Source organism: Callorhinus ursinus, unplaced genomic scaffold (genome assembly GCF_003265705.2).
Source record: "Callorhinus ursinus isolate GAN/ISIS: 27379988/994484 unplaced genomic scaffold, GSC_fseal_2.0 scaffold4, whole genome shotgun sequence".
Lineage (NCBI taxonomy): Eukaryota > Metazoa > Chordata > Mammalia > Carnivora > Otariidae > Callorhinus > Callorhinus ursinus.
Window position 1 is genome coordinate 71,699,933 of NW_027397066.1, and position 22,958 is coordinate 71,722,890.

The 22,958-nt window shown below is 39.9% G+C and overlaps 1 protein-coding gene across 2 annotated transcripts in view; it reads left to right on the forward strand.

Annotated features, from left to right (window-relative positions):
* HERC6 (HECT and RLD domain containing E3 ubiquitin protein ligase family member 6) overlaps positions 1–21,225 on the forward strand; it is a 59,110-nt gene extending 37,885 nt beyond the window's left edge. Inside the window, exons 14-23 of one of the 2 annotated variants that reach the window (XM_025873415.2) lie at positions 1,309–1,419; positions 1,739–1,846; positions 5,285–5,443; positions 8,192–8,335; positions 10,629–10,795; positions 12,939–13,005; positions 14,290–14,360; positions 16,101–16,287; positions 16,376–16,478; positions 18,492–21,225. In XM_025873415.2, the coding sequence (XP_025729200.1) occupies positions 1,309–1,419; positions 1,739–1,846; positions 5,285–5,443; positions 8,192–8,335; positions 10,629–10,795; positions 12,939–13,005; positions 14,290–14,360; positions 16,101–16,287; positions 16,376–16,478; positions 18,492–18,721 (1,347 nt within the window). In that variant the 3' untranslated portion in view covers positions 18,722–21,225. The remainder of the gene's footprint in view (positions 1–1,308; positions 1,420–1,738; positions 1,847–5,284; positions 5,444–8,191; positions 8,336–10,628; positions 10,796–12,938; positions 13,006–14,289; positions 14,361–16,100; positions 16,288–16,375; positions 16,479–18,491) is intronic. The other variant, XM_025873416.2, reaches the window with a different exon arrangement.
* The last annotated feature ends 1,733 nt before the right edge of the window (positions 21,226–22,958 follow it).

Sequence of the window (22,958 nt, forward strand, 5' to 3'; positions counted from 1 at the left end):
GTGCTATCTCATTGTGTAGCTTTGGGTTGCATTTCCCTGATGATTAGGGATGTTGAGCATCTTTTCATGTACCTATTGGCTCTCTGTAGGTCTTCTTTGGAAAAACACCTATTCAGTTTCTCAGCCCATTTTTAAATCAGATGTTTTTGTTTTGTTTGCTCAGTGGCATGTGTTCTGTATATATTTTAGATATTAATTCCTTTTTTTAAAATAATTTTTTAAAACTTATTTGACAGAGAGACAGAGACAGTGAGAGCAGGAACACAAGCAGGGGGAGTGGGAGAGGGAGAACAGGCTTCCCGTGGAGCAGGGAGCCCAATGTGGGACTCGATCCCAGGACCCCGGGACCATGAACTGAGCCGAAGGCAGACGCTTAACGACTGAGCCCCCCAGGTGCCCCGATATTAATTCCTTATCAAGTATATAATTTGCAACTATTTTTCCCCATTTCATAGGCTGTGTTTTCATTTTACTTTCTTAATTTATATTCTTAGATTCTTTATTTCCTGCCTTGTATCTTTTGGATTAATTTGATTTGATAGAGGCTTATTTAGATCATTGATTTTCCACAATTGCTTCCTCTGGGAAACCTTCTTGAACCCCTCAAGTCCTTCTCCAATCAGAAACTGTATCCTTGATGTCTGATTACTTGTTTTTACCTACTAGGCCCTGGGTCATGAGTTGGTAATCTATGCCCATGGGCAGCCTCATGTTTTTGTTATTAAAGTTTTATTGGAACACATCCACACTCACTTGTTTACATATTGTCTAAGGCCGTTTTCTGCTTCAAAATGGCAGGGTTGAATAGTTGCACCAGAGACTGTCTGATCCCAAGCACAAATATTTACTGTTTGGATTTAAGAAAGAGTTTGTCAACTACTATATTAGACAGTAACCTGTGTGTCAGCAAGGAGAATTTATGTTTTGTTCCACACCTGACAAATAGTATGTGCTAAAATAATATTCATTGATTAATGGAGAAAGGGCTAAATTTGTCAAAAGTACCTTGGATTTTTATGGTGCTTTTATTCCCAAGATCTAGAAATTGTTTCCAGTGAATCTGTGCCCTTAGAATTGGTTTACTAATCTCCACTGCCAACGTCTGTTATCTTTTACAGTATTTGTGAAAATTGGATAAATTACAGATAAAAAAATGGAAGTTTTATATAAAGAACTCTATGTTATCAATGACAAATGCATTGGGTTTATAGAGCTCTATTCTAATTATCTATATATTAAGCCATATGTATAATAGATTAAATCATTTATTAATAGAAAATAAAATTCACAAGTCTTGTTTTCTTTAAGGTAAACACAGTTAACTGCCAACTACCAGAAAATACTTTCAACATAAATGAAACCTCCAATTTGTTGAACATGTATGAGTATACAGGATTGTTCTTTAGGGATAACAACCTGGTAAGAATAACATTTTTATTTCTGAAAATTTTCATACTTTACAGGAGGACACATTAGTAGCTAGGTAACTCATTGATAAATCAAGATTTGAACATTGCTTCATTGCAATGCTGAATTGCTAAATTAGATGATCACTGAAAACTTAAACATCTTTCACTCACAAAACAAATGCATTTCCTTAGAAAGTTTTTCTAGGTGATTTGAATTCTTAAAAATTGATTGCAAAAAGCATACAGGGAAACAATTTAAAGTGATGAGGTAAAGCAATGAAGTTTTTTTTTCCTTTGAATTATTAAAGCTATTATCTCTTATTTTTTAGATACGTGCAGAAAACCCCAGTTCCATTGTTTTAAGTGATTTTCCATTTATTTTTACTTTGCTATCCAAAATTCTATTATTACAAGTTGAGTCCCGTTTGAAAATGCTGGTATGTATGCTCTACTTCTTTTTTTTATTATGCAAAGTTACAAACATACACAAAATAGAGATAATGGTGTAATGAGCCCCATCACAAAGTTCCAGTCATCATCAACATATTGCCACAATTTCCCCATTGATCACTTTTGTTGGTTTTGTGGGTGTTACTATTTTAGCTGAAGTATTTTAAAGCAAATCCCCGGCCCAATTTCCTTTCACCTCTCTATACTTCAGTGCATTGTTTCTGGTTGTTTCACTCTTATTCATGCTGAGATTCATCAGTGGGTTCAGGTGGTGATCACATGATTCTTCTATTGTAATGCTTCCCATCAACATTTTATTTAATAATTCTATTCATTGTTTTAGTTGAGGTTTGCAAAATGACATTATTTCTAATCTTATCGTAACTTCCAGAGTTATTAACTGAATTCTGTAAAGAACTTTTCCTCATCAACATGGGCCATTTGGCTACATTCATATAGGAAAGTAGAATGATGCTTAATCCTTTTTCTTTATTTATTAAATGTTGCCAAATCACTATACATAGAGGTTGTACCAATTTATGTTACTACCAGCAATATGCACGCTATAATCAATGCAGAGTGTTATCAAGCTTTGTGCTCTTTTCCAATTCAACAGGTTAATCATGATATTTTGGCTAATTTTAATTTGCTTTTCTCGTTATTATATAATGTCTAAGTCTTCACTTTCTTTAGATAATATCCAGTGTTTTCCTTCTATGAGCAAATACTGAAATGATCTAGTAACTGCTCTTTCTCTCTCCCTTCCCTCTCCTTCTCTATCCAATTTTAGTTACTACCGTGATCTTAGTGTTTGGATTTCATATCTGCTTAAGAGCTTGGAGCTTGATATGTAAGCTCCATCTGATATATTTTTATTCTGAAATAACGCCTAGGAGTCAATCAGTGAGTTTATTCTATTTTCCCTTTACTCCCTTCCTTTTGCTTCTTATTGGGTAGTTCGTATTATTCCCACATAACAGTTACATGCTATTGCGTCTCTCTTACCACCAGCATCGTTAGTTCTCAAGTATTTGAGTGCTCACCCCACTCCCAGACATTGTGCTAAAGATTTTCCAAACATGTTTTGATTGCGGAGGCCTGTCTAGGTTACTCCTCAGAAAAGGTTCCTATCTATTTATTCTTTAAAAACTCATAGGACTCAGAAGGCATACCCATTACGTTTATTAATAATTTAAAGGATGCAGGCCATCTAGGTGAAACGTGGAGAAGTCTGGGACATCACATGCAGAAAAGGAGCCGCCTCAATTATAAAACATTTCCTTGATACTCTATTATATACAGCTCATGCGACATTTCCCAATGATCCATGCCCCATAAATCCATAAATCCCAGCTTTGTTTACATAAGCAACCTGGATGGACAAGGTACATCCTGCTAAAAGCATTCCATAGATAAAGACTTTCCCTCTTGTTCCTATTATTAGTGTCTGTCATTGGCATGTTTGCAAGATTTGAATTGGTCATCTCTTCGTTTCCCAACCACCTCTTTTTAAATTTTCCTAACATCCCTGGTAACAGGAGAAATTATGTTTCCTTTAAACGAGTCCTTCCCTCTGTGGTATTTTCTTCTACAGCAATGTTCTGTGTAGCAGATCTACTCTTAGTGAGGGGTTAGTGAGGGCTATGTGCATGGTGGAACCAGGAAGACTGCGTATCATGAAGGATCTAGAAAGGTTTGATTGAGTACAAGAAGACTCTCAGTTGTAGTCGTCATGGGTGCAACTAGAAAGGAGACTCCACAATCCTGACCTCCAAAGGAGAGAGGATGGCCATGGTCAAAACCGTGAACTCCAAACTATATTATCAATTCACACGCATAAATGTAGGAAGGGGAAACCAATACATGGAGAATTGGAGTAGAGGAACTGGAAAATAAGATAAAATGCAGGTTTCCTGCCTAATTCTTGGTTAGGTGAAAGAAGGCTGGGGCTACAGCAGCCACATATACCTCTCCCTGCTGTAGTCAGTGGAGGATATTGCTGGCCACTCCCTGTCACTCTGAGCCACAGGTCGTGCTGCTCAGCAGTCAGTATTGCTGAAGTGTCCCAGAGCTGCAGGCTCCTGGGCCACCAGAGGAGATGACCTATAATCAGGAAGGACCAGAAATGGCACCAGCTCCACCTCCCTACCAACCTGGAACTTTACAATCAACTTCTTCGGGAAAAACCGGAAGAGTCTCGTGGAATCACGTATGATTTCTCAGGATATAGTAGCAATGGAGATCTGGGGCAGGCTTTTCCAAGCCCAGAGTCCCATGCACACTCCTCTGAGAGGCTCACAGAGTGCTGCTCTGGGCAACCACACCCAGCCTTGAAACCTGGGACAGGGTAGCTATTATCCACCTGCCTGTTGCCAATATTTACGGGAGAGGTCCCAAAGAGAGCTAGCTACATGGGTTAAAAAAGAAAAAAAAAAAGAGAGAGAGAGAGAAATCTACATCGGTTTATGAGTCCTAATATTCCTTTTTGTCCTTAGGATATAGCAGAAGCCCTAGAGAAGTGTTGAAGCTCAAAGCAAGGCTAGTAAGTCCAACGCTAGATTTCTAATCCGAGGGGGTTCAGCAGAAATAAGATCCGGACTAGAGTGTAAGGAAATGTTGAAAATTCAGAAAAGCTAAATGGAAGTACTGTGTAGAGTGACTGAGAGCAGCAGGTAAAAAGTGAGGCCGCCGGTGGCATATTTTTAGGGAGCTCCCCTACAAATCAGGTGGATGGACCACAATTTTTTGAACAAGAGTTGGATCTCCTCTCAGCAAGTCTTTCCTCTGATCTTTTTCCAACGTTTAACATCATCCTTGAGCTCCTAAACTACCCTTATATTCTTGAGGATTATGGTGCTAAAACTCTGCTTTTTAAGACTGATGGTGGGGCGCCTGGGTGGCTCAGTCGTTATGTGTCTGCCTTCGGCTCAGGTCATGGTCCCAGGGTCCTGGGATCAAGCCCCACATCGGGCTCCCTGCTCCGCGGGAAGCCTGCTTCTCCCTCTCCCACTCCTCCTGCTTGTGTTCCTGCTCTCGCTGTCTCTCTCTCTGTCAAATAAATAAATAAAATCTTAAAAAAAAAAAAAGACTGATGGTGGATGAATGGCTCAGCGTACTCAATACCACTATTGCCTTTAAGGATCATGTTTACTACAAGCGAGATAGCTTGTAATTACTTAGCTGTACCTCCATGGTGACTACTCCCCTGTATATAATTCCTAGATGCCATGGTTTCACAGATCCTGTGATCTCCTTATCTTCCATTGTATAGTGTAGATATGATGCCTTTTTTTCTTAAATAATTACAATCTGAGTATATATAGCAATAGTAGCATAAGTGTATGCTATGCAGACTACATTTATTTGAAATAGTAAACACTCCCTAGTGTTCCTATGAGATTCCTAAAATATTTCTCTTTTTTTAGGACTTAAAACAGAAAGAATACCTGGATCGGGAGCAAGTGATTCTGCAATACAGTAAATCCCCTACACTTACCCTTAGAGTCAGACGAAGTCACCTAGTTGAAGATGCTCTGCGTCAGTTAAGCCAAACTGAAGACACTGACCTCTGTAAAGTATTAGTGGTACAGTAAAAAGTCTCTTCAGACATTTTTACTAATGTGAAAGGGAAACATTTATATAATATAGCAAAGGAAGAGCCTGATTTTGCAACTATAGTTATCAGCTGTATGGTTTCCAGAATTCTAGGGTGTCTGGCTGGCTCAGTTGGTACAGCGTGTGACTCTTGATCTCGAGGTTGTGAGATCGAGCCCCACACTGGGCAAAGAGATTCCTTAATAAATAAAAAATAATAATTCCTTGCTTACCCTTTAGAGAAAAGCTATGGGATGTTTAATTGAATACTGAGATTATGTGTAAACTATTTGTTACCTATGGCTACAAAACTGTTGCATAATGAACCATCCCAAAGCTTAATGACTTAAAATGACAATAATTTATTACAGCGATCTGAAACTCAGCTAAGAATCTGTTAATTTAGATTGAATTCACTTGGGTAGATTTGTAGATTTTTATCTGCACTTGTTTACATGTTTGGGAGTTGGCTAGGAACTGGCTGATCTGGGCTAGATTAAGCTTGGCTGGGGCAGTTTGGCTCTGTTTTCTGTGCTTTTCATCTTCCTGGGACCAGCAAGCATGTTCTTCTCACTGCAGTGCCAGAGGTATAAGAAAGACAGCAAGTCCAATCACACAACTAACCTTGCTTTAGTCAAAGCAGAGTTACCTGGCTGAACCCAAGTTAAGGGCTGATGAAATATACTCAGCCTCTTTAATGGGAGGAACTGCAAAGTCACATTAACAGACGTGGATCAAGGAGGGTAAAGCATTTGAGCTATTAACGCAATCAACAAGCAGCAGGTAGAACAGACACTTTTCCTACATTTTGGCTCTAGTTTTAGTCATAGAGTATCTACTATATTGGTTCTAATTCTAGTCATCTTTCACTTTATCCTTTGTGGGTACCTGTAGAGTGTTTATTTATTGTGTTTATTGCAGATCATTTGCCCTGTTGATGCCATAGAAAAATGAGTAACTCTTTAGGTAAAAGCTGGACTTTGTCCAGAAGGGAGTGGATTTTCCTGGTATCAGCCATGAGAGGGAGACTTAGGTTCTCAGAGAAGAAACCAGAACCTAGAGGGTAGGAGTCAGACAAGAGAGGGGTATTTCCCACCCTGGGCCTAAATGGAAAACAACCTATTTTATAAGCCAGACTTTGTAGTTGTATATTTCCTTCTGTATCTACTTTCTTTTAAATCTTGATTATGAGGAAATCAGTAGAAAATTATTCTGCCCACAGGAGATGACAAAGAGGTAGAAAGGTGATCTTCAAGGTAGATCCAATCCAAATATAGACTCGGAACAAGGCAAGGTTGTCAAAGCCAATTATGTGTGGGTCCTGACCACAGTGAAAGCAGACTTGCTGGTTTAAGTGAGCAGAAATTGGAAAAGTGGAAGTAAGCTTAATTTGTTATTGGGATATCCAGATGGAAGGTTAAGGTGGGCCCCTGGAGATGAGATGATGGTCTGTGGCCAAGGAATTGGGTGATCTGTGGCAGAGTTAAGATCTTCCAGGCAAAGAAGGGAGAAAGAGAATGCTTAGTGGGGCTTAGTGATGCTTATATTAAAAAAATAAAAAGCTGGCTAATCATCCAACTCTTCATTTTGGCTCAGGTTGTGATCTCGGGGTCATGGGAACGAACTCTGCATCAGGCTTCACATTCAGTGGGGAGTCTGCTTAGGACTCTTTCTCCCTCTCCCTCTGCCCTTCCCTCCCTGTGTGCACTCTCTCCCTCTCAAAAATAATAAATAAAAACAAAATCTTTAAAAATAAATAAATAAAAAGATAAAAAGAAACTGGCCAGGAAAGGAAGCAGAAAAGTAGTTAGAGAGGTAGGAAGGAAACTGGGATAGTATTGGCCACAAAGACCCAAGGTAGATTTAGAGAAGGACAGTTCCTGCAGCATAACTTTTAACAAAGCTAGAACAGTTTTGGCTTCTTAAACTTCATACTTGGGTAGGTTAAGTTGCCATATGTGTTCAGTGTGAATAATGTTTAAGTTGAAAGTATTGTAAAAAAATTAATTTTTTCAAAAATATTTTTAAAAATAAATAAGGGGCTCCTGGCTGGCTCAGTCAGTTGGGTAGAATGTGCAGTTCTTGATCTCAGTGTTGTGAGTTCGAGCCCCATGTTGGGTGTACCGATTCCTTAAAACAGAAGTCTTTAAAAAATAAAATAAAATTTGAAGGTAAATAATAGTAGAACTGAAGAAAGGAAAAGAAAAGGACAGTTCATAATGACTTCCCACACAAGAGCTATGGGCAGTCTGGTCTGATGGTTCCTTCAGAGGTGCTAAACCCAGGGGGACTGGGAGGGTAATTTATCAGAAGTTAAAATGCGGGAAGAGGCAGGAGAAACCAAATAGCTGTTGACTGGAGCCAAAGTTGTAAAGTCTGAATGATGAGATGAAGATAGACAGTAAGGCAGAAGAACCAGGGACCTGAAGCACATCAAAATGTGGTTCAAGACTCTGGTCAACATAATTGGTGAGTGCTAAGTCTTGCTAGAATCCCTCTTTACTTGGTTCATGTGGCAGTGTAAAGGACTCACACACACACTAATCTGACAGTGAATGGGTTCACTACGTCTGCCGCTCAGCAGGAAATTGAGGGAGAACAGATTGCAGTGAAGTGTGGGATTGAAGGGGTATGGGATTCCAGGAATTCTGATGATTGCAGGAGGTTTGAAACTTTTCCACAAGGATCAAGGCATCGTATTTTAAATCTGAGCCTGTGAATGTGTTCTCTTTCCTCAGACTGAATTTATTAAAGAAATTCGTTCTCGGGGGCACGGGGTAATATCCGAGTTCTTCTACAGTATATTTGAAGAGATGACCAAGACAGAATATGGAATGTTCATGTATCCCGAAGAGGGTTCCTACATGTGGTTTCCTGTCAGTGTAAGTCTTTTATTTTCTTACAGTTTTTCAGAACAGAAAAAGTATACCATATACTTGCAACATGAAAACCATGATAATAATGTAAAATTAGGTCATGTAGAGAGCCTTGCTACTCAAGATAAGGTCCACAGAGCAGCAGCTTGAGCATCACTTGGGGGCTATTAGAAAAGCAGAATCTCAGGTCCCACCCCAGATCAGAGCATGTATTCTATAAGATTCCCAGGTGCTTCTATGCATGTTAAATTTTTAAACAGCTTTTATGAGTGTAGTTGAGATACAATGACCTACACATCAGGTGTCCAATTGGTTAAGTTTGTTTTGTTTTGTTTTTAATTTTATTATGTTATGTTAGTCACCATACAATACATCATTAGTTTTTGATGTAGTGTTCCATGATTCATTGTTTGTGTATAACACCCAGTGCTCCACGCAGAACGTACCCTCTTTAATACCCATCACCAGGCTAACTCATCCCCCCCACCCCCTCCCCTCTAGAACCCTCAGTTTGTTTCTCAGAGTCCATTGTCTCTCATGGTTCGTCTCTCCCTCCGATTCCCTCCCTTCTTTTTCCCCTTCCTTCTCCTAATATCCTCCATGTTATTCCTCATGTTCCACAAATAAGTGAAACCATATGGTAATTGACTTTCTCTGCTTGACTTATTTCACTTAGCATAATCTCCTCCAGTCCCATCCATGTTGATGTCCAATTGGTTAAGTTTTGATTACACATATACCCATGAAACTACCACCACAACCAAATAATGACATATTCATCATTCCTCCAAATTTCCTCATACCCCTTTCTAATCCCACCCTCCACACACTTCCTGTCCCATGACCATACAACCACTGATCTGATTTCTGTCATTATGGAGTAGTTTGAATTTCCTAAAATTTTATATAAATTCTAAGATTTCTATTCCAGGGCCAGCCTTGCTGTTAGCAGGTGAATGACTTTGGGCCACTTACGTAATAGCCTTAATCTACTTGCCCTATTTACTTCTTTTTTTTTATTAGATTTTTTTTATTTATTTATTTGCAAGAGAGAGAATGAGAGACAGAGCATGAGAGGGAGGAGGGTCAGAGGGAGAAGCAGACTCCCCGCTGAGCAGGGAGCCTGACGTGGGACTCCAGGATCATGACCCAAGCCGAAGGCAGTTGCTTAACCAACTGAGCCACCCGGGCGCCCCTTTTTAAAGATTTTATTTATTTGGCAGAGAGAGACACAGTGAGAGAGGGAACACAAGCAGGGGGCGTGGGAGAGGGAGAAGCGGGCTTCCCGCGGAGCGGGGATCCCGATGCTGGGCTCGATCCCAAGACCCTGGGACCATGACCTGAGCCGAAGGCAGACGCATAACGACTGAGCCACCCAGGCGCCCCGCCCTATTTACTTCTTACAGCGATTGTGAGGATAAATGTTAAAAATGCATTTAGAGAGGTGCCTGGGTGGCACAGTAGGTTAAGCGTCTACCTTCGGCTCAGGTCATGATCCCAGGGTCCTGAGATGGAGTCCCGCACTGGGTTCCCTGTCAGCGGGGAGTCTGCTTCTCCTTCTGCCTGCAGCTCCCCCAGCTTGTGCGCTCTTTCTCTCTCTCTCTCTGACAAATAAATAAATAAATATTTTTAAAAAAATGCATTTAGGATTTTCAGGCTAGTGGTCTCTTGGCTGCTCTGTAGCGATGGCCTGGCAAGATGTGGCGTTTTTCCTCATCTGGGACTACAAAGTACAGAGAGAAGAGTGAAGCCTGTTTCATCAGGCTTCATCATCTTTCCTTCTTCCTTCCACCCACCTTCATGGTCAACAGCATCACCTTCCCTGACCCATATGCTTGTCCCTGTCAGCATACCTAGGCTGAGGGCAGTATCACTGAAGGGGACACACATGACATGCCTGATGCACAATGAAAGTGCAGATAAAGTGTACTCTTCCTTCTGCAGTGTCTTTTCTACATGAATTTGAAGGCAAAGACTATAAAATTAAATAATGACAACCTTGGCTTATAAGGCTATATGAGCATATATTTTTTTTTTATTCCAGATATGTTGTCAGTAACAAAAAGTAAATTCATTTATTTAATATTCTGAACTGTTTATATTTTAGCTTATGGAAGAAATTTAAATTGTATTAAAGCCTGTATAGGAAGCTCAAACTTTATTTTCCTGAAGCCCACTTTGTTTCTAATTTGTGACTTTTAGAAAAGGGAACCAAACAAATTTTTACTAATCTCATTATCCCTTTGGACTCTTGATTACTTCTAATACATTAGGGATTTTTTTTCTTTTCCTTTTCCAGCCTAAATTTGAGAAGAAGAGATATTTCCTTTTTGGAATACTGTGTGGACTCTCCCTAAACAACTCAAATGTCACCAACCTTCCTTTTCCACTGGCTCTGTTTAAGAAACTTCTGGACCAAAAGCCATCATTGCAAGATTTAAAAGAACTCAGTCCTCTTCTAGGGAAGTAAGTAATGTTTTTCCAGAGCTATAGTTAAGTCTCAGTAATTCAGGAACAAATGATGTTAATCACACACATACACACAGAGACAGGGTCTTCAATTTCAATAAATATATACTCTTCTGATGAATTTGAATTTTAGCCTGACTTATAATAATAAAGTATGCCTTCAAAAATAAAGAAAAGCCAAATGCTCTTCTCTCTCTCTTTTTTTAAGATTTTATTTATTTATTCATGAGAGAGAGAGAGAAGCAGAGGCAGAGGGAGAAGCAGGCTCCCCGCTGAGCAGGAAGCCTGATGCGGGACTCGATCCCAGGACCCTGGGATCATGACCTGAGCTGGAGGCAGGTGCTTAACCATCTGAGTCACCCAGGCGCCTGCCAAAGGCTCTTCTAATGATCAACCTACAACAAACAGTGCTCTGGCCTAATATCTTGAATTTATCTAGATGGAAACGGTACACAATATTCTTTTTTTTTTTTTTGAAAGATTTTATTTATTCATTTAGAGAGAGAGAGACAGAGAGCACGGGTAGAGGGGCAGAGGGAGAGGGAGAAAGAAAATCTCAAGCGGACTTCACACTCAGCCCAGAGTCTAACGTGGGGCTCAATCCCATGACCCTGAGGTCATGACTTGAGCTGAAATTAAGAGTAGGAAGCCTTCTGGGGGCGCCTGGGTGGCTCAGATGGTTGAGCATCTGCCTTCGGCTCAGGTCATGATCCCAGGGTCCTGGGATCGAGCCCCGCATCAGGCTCCCTGCTCCGCGGGGAGTCTGCTTCTCCCTCTCCCTCTGCCTCTCCCCCTGCTCGTGCTCTCTCTCTCTCTCTGTATCTATCTCTGTGTCTGGAAGGAATAAATAAAAAAATCTTAAAAAAAAAAAAAAAGAGTAGGATGCTTAACCACTGAGCTACTCAGGTGCCCCAGAAACAATACACAATATTTTTAATGAGAATCATGCATGCTATATTTATTTTAATAAATCATAGTTAGTCATTTAATAATTTTTTAAAGAACTGATTTATTTATCTGACACAGAGAGAGAGAGAGAGAGAGAGCGCACAAGCAGGGGAAGCAGCAGGCAGAGCGGGAGAAGCAGGCTCCCCGTGGAGCAGGGAGCCCGATGTGGGGCTCCCCAGGATCATGACCCGAGCCAAAGGCAGGCATTTAACCAACGGAGCCACCCAGGTGCCCCTCATTCAATTTATAGTCATCAACTTTATTTTTTAAGTATTGAAAAATACTTGTTCTAAGTGAAAAGGCAAACTATATCCCATGAGGAAAATACCAGCAACAGATTTGATAGACAAAGGATTAGTACGGCTGGTGTATAAATATAAATATATATATGTGTGTGTGTGTGTGTGTGTCATCACACAGAAATCTATATGGCTGAGGGTGTGTGTGTGTGTATATATATATATATATATTTGGCTAATCAAAAAATGAAAATATGCTCAACCTTCCTAGTATTTGAGGAAATATAAATGAAAATGAGACGTCCTTTTTCTGCTTACAGACTGACAAATGTTAAAAAGTTTTTCATAAAATACAGATTTGGCAACAGATTGGGGAAAAGGATTCTCTTCTCAAATACTATTAGTGTAAGGATAAACTGCCTAGATTTACACTGTTATGCCCTGACAGTCTAGAGAACAGGGTTTCTCAACCTTGGCCACACTGAGATTTGGGGCTAGATAATTCTTTGTTGTGGAAAGCTGATCTGGGCATTGTAGGATGTTTAACAGCTAATGGGGCTGCTGCCCACTAGATGTCCGGTAGTGACCTTCCCCCTAATTGTAACCACCAAAGATGTCTCCAGATTTTGCCAGATGTTCTCTAGGGAACAAAATCACCCCTGATTGGGAATCACTGGTCTACAGGAAGGGGCTCCTTTCTGTAATTTCCGTCAAGACATAGCAGTGTCTATGTATTAGCAGTGGCCCAACCAAACTGTAAAAAGAAGTTAACTCTAAGAAGAGGGAGTGGGAAGGTAAGGACGTGACATTTTATACATTTCTATACTGTCCAAGATTTTTTCTACTGAACGTTTGTTATTTTTGAAATGTTAGAAGATCCAAAAATATAACTTTTTATTTTTAATTTTAATTTTTTAATTAAATATTACTTTTTAAATGAAAATTTTCATTAGGAATTTGCAAGAAGTTCTAAATAATGAAGCTGATGACATTGGAGAAGAACTTTACATATATTTTTCTGTAAGTACCAATGTAAGCCAGATTATAGTTTAGCTTTCATGTTTTTTAGAATAATTTTTATTATATTACCTTAAATATGGGATTCCTTTTTATTTTTTATTTTTATTTTTTTATTTTTAAAGATTTTATTTATTTATTTGAGAGAATGAGAGAGAGAGAGTACATGAGAGGGGATAGGGTCAGAGGGAGAAGCAGACTCCCTGCTGAGAGCAGGGAGCCCGATGTGGGACTTGATCCTGGGACTCCGGGATCATGACCTGAGCCGAAGGCAGTCGCTTAACCAAGTGAGCCACCCAGGCGCCCTGGGATTCCTTTTTAGAAAAATTTTCTTCCCTGCCCCCTTGGGATTCCTTTTTTGAAGCATATTTTACTTCTGTATTGTATGACTTTGCTCACACCTGCTCCTTCTTTGATACCTCATGTTTACATACTCTCAAAGAAAGTGAAATACAGCAATTATGCAATCGGTGTGAACACTGTAAACCACTAAATGCTTAGGACTATATACAACATATACTAGGGTAGGTTTTTAAATTTTTATATGTTTTTAAAGGGCTGAACTACATAAATAATTACTTAGTTCCCAGTTATTTATAGTTATAGGGAAAAATGTACTGGCAATAATGGTATTGTGGTTGTGTTGGGGAGGAAGAATTTATTCTTTCAAAGTCCTTCTAGTTGGACCAAGAATCAAATTGACATGACAAAGATTAACAGTGGGATATCAAATTTAATTTTGTATGTACAAGGAATCCATACAGACATGGAAATTTCAAAGACAGGCAAAATGAGGTATATATGTCATTCTGAACTAAGGAGAAGGAGGTAGGGGCCTGGGACTTCAGAGGGAAGAAATGCAATTTACAGGAAGATGAAAAAAGAGCAAATGTTTGGTAAACAAATGTTTGCTGGGCCACTCAGCAACAATGGGACATAGAGGACTTTGATCAAAAAGGCCTTGCTAGGTTCCTCTCTGCCCAGCATGCCTAGTTCAGAGTATACTATAGATTCCTATGGTGATAGCTCTCTTCCTGGAGCAGGACCACTATCTAAATTCTTTTTAGACAGTTGAGGGGGAAGTAAAGAGCTTTTCCTGAATCTGCTGGAGGTTTTTGAAATTTTGTTTTCTTTTTTTCTGATTCTTCTGGTTTTTGATTGCTTTTTAACTCAGAAACAATCTTCATGCTAAAGTGGCCCATCATGGGGCAACTTGCCCATGGCCCCTGCAGTTGAATTATTCAGACTTTCTTTCATGTTTGGTACCTGAATATATTTTGGTTACAGATACACTGGGACAAAAAAGATGTTGCTTTAATTCCAAATGGGATCTCTGTACCTGTGGACCAAACCAACAAGTAAGTTTTGAGACTCAGAACATCTGCTATGAATACACATGTTTGCTATCACTATAATTTATACATATATTTTAGCTTCTCAGGTGATCATTTTAGCTCTTCATCTCTGAGAAAGATAAAAAGGTTACAGGGTAAGAGAAGGGGAAAAAGGAGTGAGGATTAAATATCTCCTTTGCAGAACTTTTCACTAGTTATTCATTTAACAATTATTTTTGAGCCCTTCCTCTGTACCAGATCCTATTCCGGGTGTCAGAGATACAGCCGTGAAACAGACAGACAAAACCTGGAGCTTAAATTCCAGTGGGGCAGAAAGACCATATATAAACAAATTATTATGTAATAGGATGTCAGATAAGGAGGAGCACTGTGATAAAAGTTCATTAAGAGATTTACAGTAGTGTTATGCTGGAGCCAGCTGGCATCCGCTTGTGAGAGCTGTTAAATTTTCAAAAATGTTGAGAGTTTATTATTCAAGTATTAGTAGCATGAAATCAGCTGTGGTGGGAATATTTACACCACAGAACCGGCAAATGCTGCAAATGAGGAAGAAAATGGAAGCGGACATTTCCATTTTCTTCTCTTTAGAGAACTGGTTCACCATTTACCAGCACACCACTGGTTCCAGGGGGTGGCAGAATGGGGTCAGATAGGACAGTCCTAGTGGACGGTCCATGAAGCTGCTCAAAGGGTGGGAGGCTATCATGTTTCTGGTGGCTGTGTGGTGGAAACAGCTCCTCCCTGCCGTCAGGAAATTCATCATGGGGGGAAAAGACAGACTTTTGCAGAAATCATTGCCACACGGTGACACATGTTATGAGAGAGGAGGGAGAGGGGAACAGAGGACCAACCCTGAGGAAGTCATGTTGCTGTGGACCTCTGATGGTTGACAGAAGTCAGCACGTAAAGAAGGCAGCATGCCATGGCCTAACTGTGAGAGAGACAGGGAGCCCCCAGAGCTGAAGACTGGCCCGGTCAAAGATTCAAATGCCAAGTGGGAAGAGGCTGCTGTGTCAGGCAGGAGTCAGGCAGGAGTCAGATCAGGGAAGTTTGGAAGTTACCCTAAGGGCAACGGAAAGAAGGTCTTTGAAAGATTTTAAGTTGGAGAATTACATATTCAGATGAGTGTTTTTTTTTTTTTAAAGATTTTATTTATTTATTTGACAGAGAGAGAGAGAGAGAACAAGTAGGCAGAGAGGCAGGCAGAGGGAGAGGGAGAAGCAGGCTCCCTGCTCAGCAGGGAGCCCAATGCAGGACTCGATCCCAGGACCCTGGGATCATGACCTGAGCCAAAGGCGGCTGCTTAACCGGCTGAGCCACCCAGGCGCCCTCAGATGAGTGTTTTAAAAGTATCTCTCTTGGAGGAAAAGGGCAGCAAAGAACAAAGTGTCCTGCTTCATACTCCAAGGTTCTTTCCTCCAGCTGACCACAGGTTTTTACTTCCCTCTGAATTTTTTTTTTAACAGAGAGAGACACAGCGAGAGAGGGAACACAAGCAGGGGGAGTGGGAGAGGGAGAAGCAGGCTTCCCGCAGAGCAGGGAGCCCGATGCGGGGCTTGATCCCAGGACCCTGGGATCCTGACCTGAGCTGAAGGCAGATGCTTAAAGACTGAGCCACCCAGGTGCCCCTCCCTCTGAATAATTTATTTTTTTCTCAATAGAAATGGTAAAAAGGGCAAAGTAGAGAATTTTAGTCAATGGCAAAGTATTTTATGGCTTTTTTTTTTTTTTGCTTCCCTCAAGGAAAGAATATGTTTCTGCATGCATTGATTACATTTTCAACACCTCTGTAAAGGCAGTTTATGAGGAATTTCAGAGAGGATTTTATAAAGTCTGTGACAAGGAAATACTTCTTAAACTTTTCCATCCTGAAGAACTAATGACAGCAGTGGTTGGAAGTACTGATTATGACTGGAAACAGTTTGAAGAGGTTGGTGATAACTAAAGTGCCCCTACTTCTTCCAAACAACTTCTGTATATTCCCCCTAAAAAACATTTTTCTCCCTCTTTTTCTCAAGAATTCACAATATGCTCCAGGATACCATAAATCACATCCTACTATACTGATGTTTTGGAAAGCTTTCCACAAATTAACCTTGGAGGAAAAGAGAAAATTCCTCTGTAAGTATTACTAATAGATGGATTTATAACTATATATCTTTTTTTTTTAAAGATTTCATTTATTTATTAGATAGTAAGAAAGAACACAAGCAGGGGGAGCGGCAGGCAGAGGGAGAGGGAGAACCACGCTCCCCGTTGAGCAGGGAACCTGCCACGGGGCTCAATGCCAGGACTCTGGGATCACGACCAGAGCCTAAGGCAGATGCTTAACCAACTGAGCCACCCAGGTGCCCCTATAATTATATATCTTTTTAAAAGATAAATATTTGCAGGGGCGCCTGGGTGGCTCAGTCGTTAAGCGTCTGCCTTTGGCTCAGGTCGTGATCCCAGGGTCCTGGGATCGAGCCCCGCATTGGGCTCCGGGCTCTGTGGGAAGCCTGCTTCTCCCTCTCCCACTCCCCCTGCTTGTGTTCCCCGTCTCGCTGTGTCTCTCTCTGTCAAATAAATAAATAAAATCTTTTAAAAAAATAAAAGATAAATATTTGCCATGAAGTCATTATTAAATTTTTTTTAAGTTTATTTATTTAAGTAATCTCTACACCCAACATAAGGCTTAAGCTCATAACCCCAAGATCAAGAGTAGCATGCTCTTCTGACTGAGCCAGTCGGGCACTCCGCCATGAAATCATTATTAATAGTAGGTCACACGTGTCAACAGCAAAGCCAGGCTTCCGAAGCCAATGTTCTTTCTCTTATATAAGCCTGGTTTCCCAATTAAAAAAAAAAAAGATAATAAAAAAGATACCACTAGTTGCCTCCTAATCAAGCCTTTACTCTCACATTCCTATCTTTATTTATCTAAGTCCTATGGAATTAGGACTATAATACTAATAGCAGTGACCACTGATGATAATACTAACAGCCTTTATAAAGTGTGCTTACTCTGTGGCAGGCATTGTAGTGACCACTTCATATCTGTTACCTCCCTTTATCCTAAGAGCCATGTTTTGAGGTATGGTACTTATTTTTTTCCTCATTTCAGATCTGAGGAAAAGAGGCTTGGTACATTTAGTAGCTTGCCTATATTCAGACAGCTGGTGAGCATAAGAAACAGATTCTGAACCCAACAGGCTGATCCAAAGCCAAGTCTCTGAACCACTAAACTGTGGCCTTGTGATACAAGAACTTCTCTTGGTGGGAACAGTAAAGTTTCCCTAGGGCAGATTTAATGACTTATTCTCTCACTGCCCGTCCCATTTTTCAGTCATTCTGGAGATACACATCTTCTTGCTATTTTTTTTTTAAAGGTTTTATTTATTTGAGAGAGAGAAAATGAGAGATAGAGAGCACGAGAGGGAAGAGGGTCAGAGGGAGAAGCATACTCCCTGCTGAGCAGGGAGCCCGATGTGGGGCTCGATCCCGGGACTCCAGGATCATGACCTGAGCTGAAGGCAGTCGCTTAACCAACTGAGCCACCCAGGCGCCCTCTTCTTGCTATTTTTCTTGCTCCTGAGGACACTGGAGGACAATTCCAACTTCACAAACCTCAACTACTTCTCCACAAGCCCCAACTACCTGTCTCATCTTCTCTCTTAATGGGAAACTTTTGCTTCAGCCCACTGATTCCACTGTCTATGTATTCAGTGCATTTACTTACATCTTCCTACCTCTGGCCTTTTCTTGGGCTTTCCCCCTCTGCCTTGAAAGCTTACCCAACTCCTTTCCTGGAGAACTAACTGGCCAGATGTGACGCCTGTAGTATCCCTGCTCCCCCAGCCAGATGCCGCCTTCGTTAGCCTCTTCACATCAGACTTCCTAGTTGAGCTAAATTAAACTTCCATGTATCTTGCTCTTCTCTTTTCATGTACGTGGTTTTCCCCAATTAGAGCATGAACTCACTGAGAACCAAGACCAGATGTCATGATTTTTCTGTGCTCCACATGGCCCTGTGTGGTTCTCTCGACACAAGGGTACTCAGTAATATTTATTGAATGAAGTGATTCATTTCTTCCTTTTCATTTTACGTTTTGCTCTTTCTATGAAATATCTTAACCAAAATTTATTCCTTTCTAGTTTTTCTTAGCGGAAGTGACAGGCTGCATGTAAGAGGCAAACAGGAAACAGGAATCATATTTCGCTGTCCTGAAACTTTCAGTGAAACAGATTACCCAAGAGCGCTGACCTGTCATAATATTCTGGACCTTCCTAAATATTCTACAATGGAAAAAGTGGAGGAAGCCCTTCAAGTAGCCATCAACAGCAACAGAGGATTTGTCTCTGTCAAAGTCACAGAGCAACAGTGATTTGGAGAGTTTCAGTGAGGCCTCAGAGCCTCAGGCCCTCTCTTCGACTCTTCTGTTCTTCCTTAGGTCTAAGTAGCACAAAGGGTTGATAGGTTTTAGGTAGAATTAGTTGACACATGTTGGTATAAACAATAAAATGATGAATCAAGAGTGATTAAAAAAAAGTAATTTTTAAAAATGAATCAACATTTCTTGATCCCTAAATTTGTTATCAGAATGTTTGCTTTTTACTGAATTATTCCTGAACAATAATCATTTAAAAATAAGCTGAATATTAAAAGCTAACAGATATTTTAAAAAATATTGTATATCTAATAAACACACTGTCTGCAAATATGAAAGATATACTGAAGCTTGAAAAAATAAAAATAATTCAAATGTTTTTGAGGCATGTAATGTATATTTTATATTCTAGAATGTCTCCAGAATTTTGATTTTAACCAACTGCTGAGTAATTTATTTGAAAAATCTAAATGTTAAAGGATTTGTTAATTCATTGAATAATTACTCATGCTCAATACTGTGTTCCAAGAATTATTCTAAATGCATATATCATTATTTTGGTTAAACACTGAGCCCAACCAGGAACTCCTGTCTATTGGTAGTTGGAGAAAATGAATAACATGAAATATGTCTTAGAAATATGGCTACGGAATGAATTAAAGGAGAGAAAGAAATATGGCTGTAAATGGCCAAGGCATTTTGTAGACCAGTTCTATCTTATGTTAAATTTTAAACTGTATGCTATTCTATAAATGCCTGTTGTTATGGCAAGCCATACAGAGAAGCCTTGTACCGGTGGCACTTTTGGAAAGGAAAGGCCATGGGGTATAGTCCATGTCGGGTGGTGATGTGGAAAGAGGGCAGGATCACCGGAGTATAGACAGAACAGAGAGAGAGAATGCACTAAGGACACTAGCATGTGAGGTGGTCCGTAGGAGCACAAGCCCCAGGGAATCCTCAGATTTATTTATTTATTTATTTATTTTGTAAAGATTTTATTTATTTGAGAGAGAGAGAATGAGAGATAGAGAGCACGAGAGGGAAGAGGGTCAGAGGGAGAAGCAGACTCCCTGCTGAGCAGGGAGCCTGATGTGGGACTGGAGCCCGATGTGGGACTCGATCCCCGGACTCCAGGATCATGACCTGAGCCGAAGGCAGTCATGCAACCAACTGAGCCACCCAGGCGCCCTCCTCAGATTTATTTTTGACACATCTGGTTTCTGTAATAAATGGAATGGAGGCCCAGATGTATTCTATTTGAATTTTAAGGGAAAAGGTAAGCTCTAAATCTCAGGGATCCCTAGGCACTTGATTTAGGTTGTATTTTTCAGGCCTTTCAACTCCAACATAAATTTTTCTAATGCAAATGGATGAACTATGCTAAATATTTAGGGAAGACAGCATAGCACTTCTTTTTTTTTTTTAAGATTTTATATATTTATTTCAGAGAAACAGAGAGAGAGAGAGAGAATGAGCAAGGAGAGCGGCAGAGGGAGAGGGAGAAGTAGAGTTCCTGCTGAGCAGGGAACCTATGCAGGCTTGATTCCAGGATGCTGGGATCATGACCTGAGCAGAAGGCAGACGCTAACAGACTGAGCCACCCAGGCGCCCCTAGTGTGGTAATTATTTACATACTCTTTCAGAAAACAAAGGAAGAGGGGTGCCTGGCTGGCTCAGTCAGAACAGCATGCAACTCTTGATCATGGTGTTGTGAGTTTGAGCCCCACATTGGGTATAGAAATTACTTAAAAATAAAATCTTAAATCTTTAGGGCTGCCTGGGTGGCTCAGTCGGTTAAGCGTCTGCCTTCGGTTCAGGTCATGATCCCGGGGTCCTGGGATCGAGTCCCGCATCAGGCTCCTTGCTCAGCAGGGAGTCTGCTGCTCCCCCTGCTTGTAGTCTCTCTCTCTCTTCCGTGCTCTCTCTCTGGCAAATGAATAAATAAAATCTTTAAAAAGTAAATAAAATCTTTAAAAAAAGAAAAAGGAAAACACAGGAAGAGGAAACACTTCCCAATTAAGTACAATGTTGGCATTACTCTAATGACAAAACCAGACAAAGACATTACAGGAAAAGAAAAGTACAAATATCTCTCATGAGCAGAAACACAAAAAAACCTTTCCAAGATTTTAACATATCAAACATATCCAACAAAATATAAAAAGTATAATACTTTGTGGCCAAGTGGAGTTTAGTCCAGAAATGCTCTTAAAAATCTATTATATCATGAGAGACTATGGACTCTGAAAAACAAACAGGGTTCTAGAGGGGAGGGGGGGTGGGAGGATGGGTTAGCCTGGTGATGGGTATTAAGGAGGGCACGTATGGTTGTTACATGCAAACAATGAATCATGGAACACTACATCAAAAACTAATGATGTATGGTGACTAACATAACATAATACAATTAAAAAAATCTATTATATCTCACTGTAATAAAGCAAAGAAAAAATCACATAATTACCTCAATAAAGGCAGAAAAAAAATTTGACCAATTGCAATAGCCACTCATGTGTGATATTCTTAGCAAACTAGGACCAGAAGGAAACTTCCTCAACCTGATAGAACCTACAAAGAGCTAACCTTACACTTAAATGGTAAGAGACTAAATGCTTTCCTACTAAAACTAGTAACAAGGCGAGGTTGCCTCTCATCACTTCTAGTACAATATTGTACTAGAGTAGTAGTCCATGTAGGAGGGCAAAGAAAAAACGAAAAGGCATAATGATTGGAAAGGAAGGAGTAAAACTATCTTATTTATAGACTACATCGTTCTCTGCAGAAGATCCTAAGGGATCTAAAACAAAACAAAACAAAAACCTACCAGAAGCATTAAGTAAATATAAAGTCTCAGGATTCAAGGTCAATATATAAAAATTAACTACTTATATATATTAACAACAGTCATAAGTTGAAAATTAAAAAGTATTTATAATATCAAAAGATAAGTATTTAAGGATAATTTTAACAGAACACATTAAACTGTACAGTGAAAACTAGAAAATACTGCTTAAAGACATTAAAGAAGCTTTAAATTAATGGGGAAGGGCACCTGGTGGCACAGTGGGTTAAGCCTTGGACTCTTGGTTTCGGCTCTGGTTGTGACCTCTGCCTCGTGGGATGGAGGCCCTCATCTGGCTCTGGGTTCAGCCAGGAGTTGGCTTGAGACTCTCTATGCACTACCCCCACTCCCCTGCGTGTGTGTGTGTGTGTGTGTGTGTGTGTGTGTGTGTGTGCCTCTCTCAAATAAATAAATCTTAAAAAAGAAATTAATGGGGAGAGATATGCTCAAGGATCCAAGAATCAATATTACCAGCATGTCAATTCTTCCCAAACTGATTTAATTTAGTGCAATTTCAAATCCCTGCAGTCTGTTTTGTAGATATTGATAAATTTATCCTAAAATACATATGGAAATGGGAAGGACCTAAAATAGCCAAAACAAACAAACAAATATAATAGTCAAAACAACACCGAAGAAAAGACAATGGTGGAGCATCTGAATGAAGTGATTTTGAGACTTAATTATAATCTACAGTAATCAAGGCAGTGTGGTCTTAAGAGTAAAAATAGACATATAGATAGAGGGGACACAGTAAAAACTAGTCCAGAAATAAATCCAATTACACATAGCCAACAGAGTTTTGATAAAGACCCTAAGGCAATTCAATGGGGAAAGGCTAGCTAGAACAACTGGAAATCTGTAAGGACAAAAATGAACCTCTATCCTTACCTCGCACTATAAAGAATAATTCATTTGAAATGTAACAAAGACCTAAAACTATAAAACTTGTAGAAGATAACATATAAGAAAATCTTGGGGGCGCCTGGGTGGATCAGTCGGTTGGGTGTCTGCCTTCCGCTGGGGTAATGGTACCGGCGTCCTGGAATCCAGCCCCACACCCTGTTCCGTGCTCACTGGGGAGCCTGCTTCTCCGTCTCCCTCTGCCTGCCTGTCTGCCTACTTGTGATCTCTCTCTCTGTGTCAAATAAATAAATAAAATCTTAAAAAAAAAAAAGAAAATCTTTGTAACCTTGGGTTAAGCAAAGATTTCCTAAGACAAAAGAAAAAAAGAAAGGCATTAACTATGTAAAAGAGAAAAATGGATAAATTGCATTGAAATTAAAAACTTCAGCTCTTCAAAAGACACTTAATAAAATTTAAAAACAAGCCACAGATTGTCAGAAAACATTTCAAAACATATTTAACAAAGGCCTTGATATATAACATAAA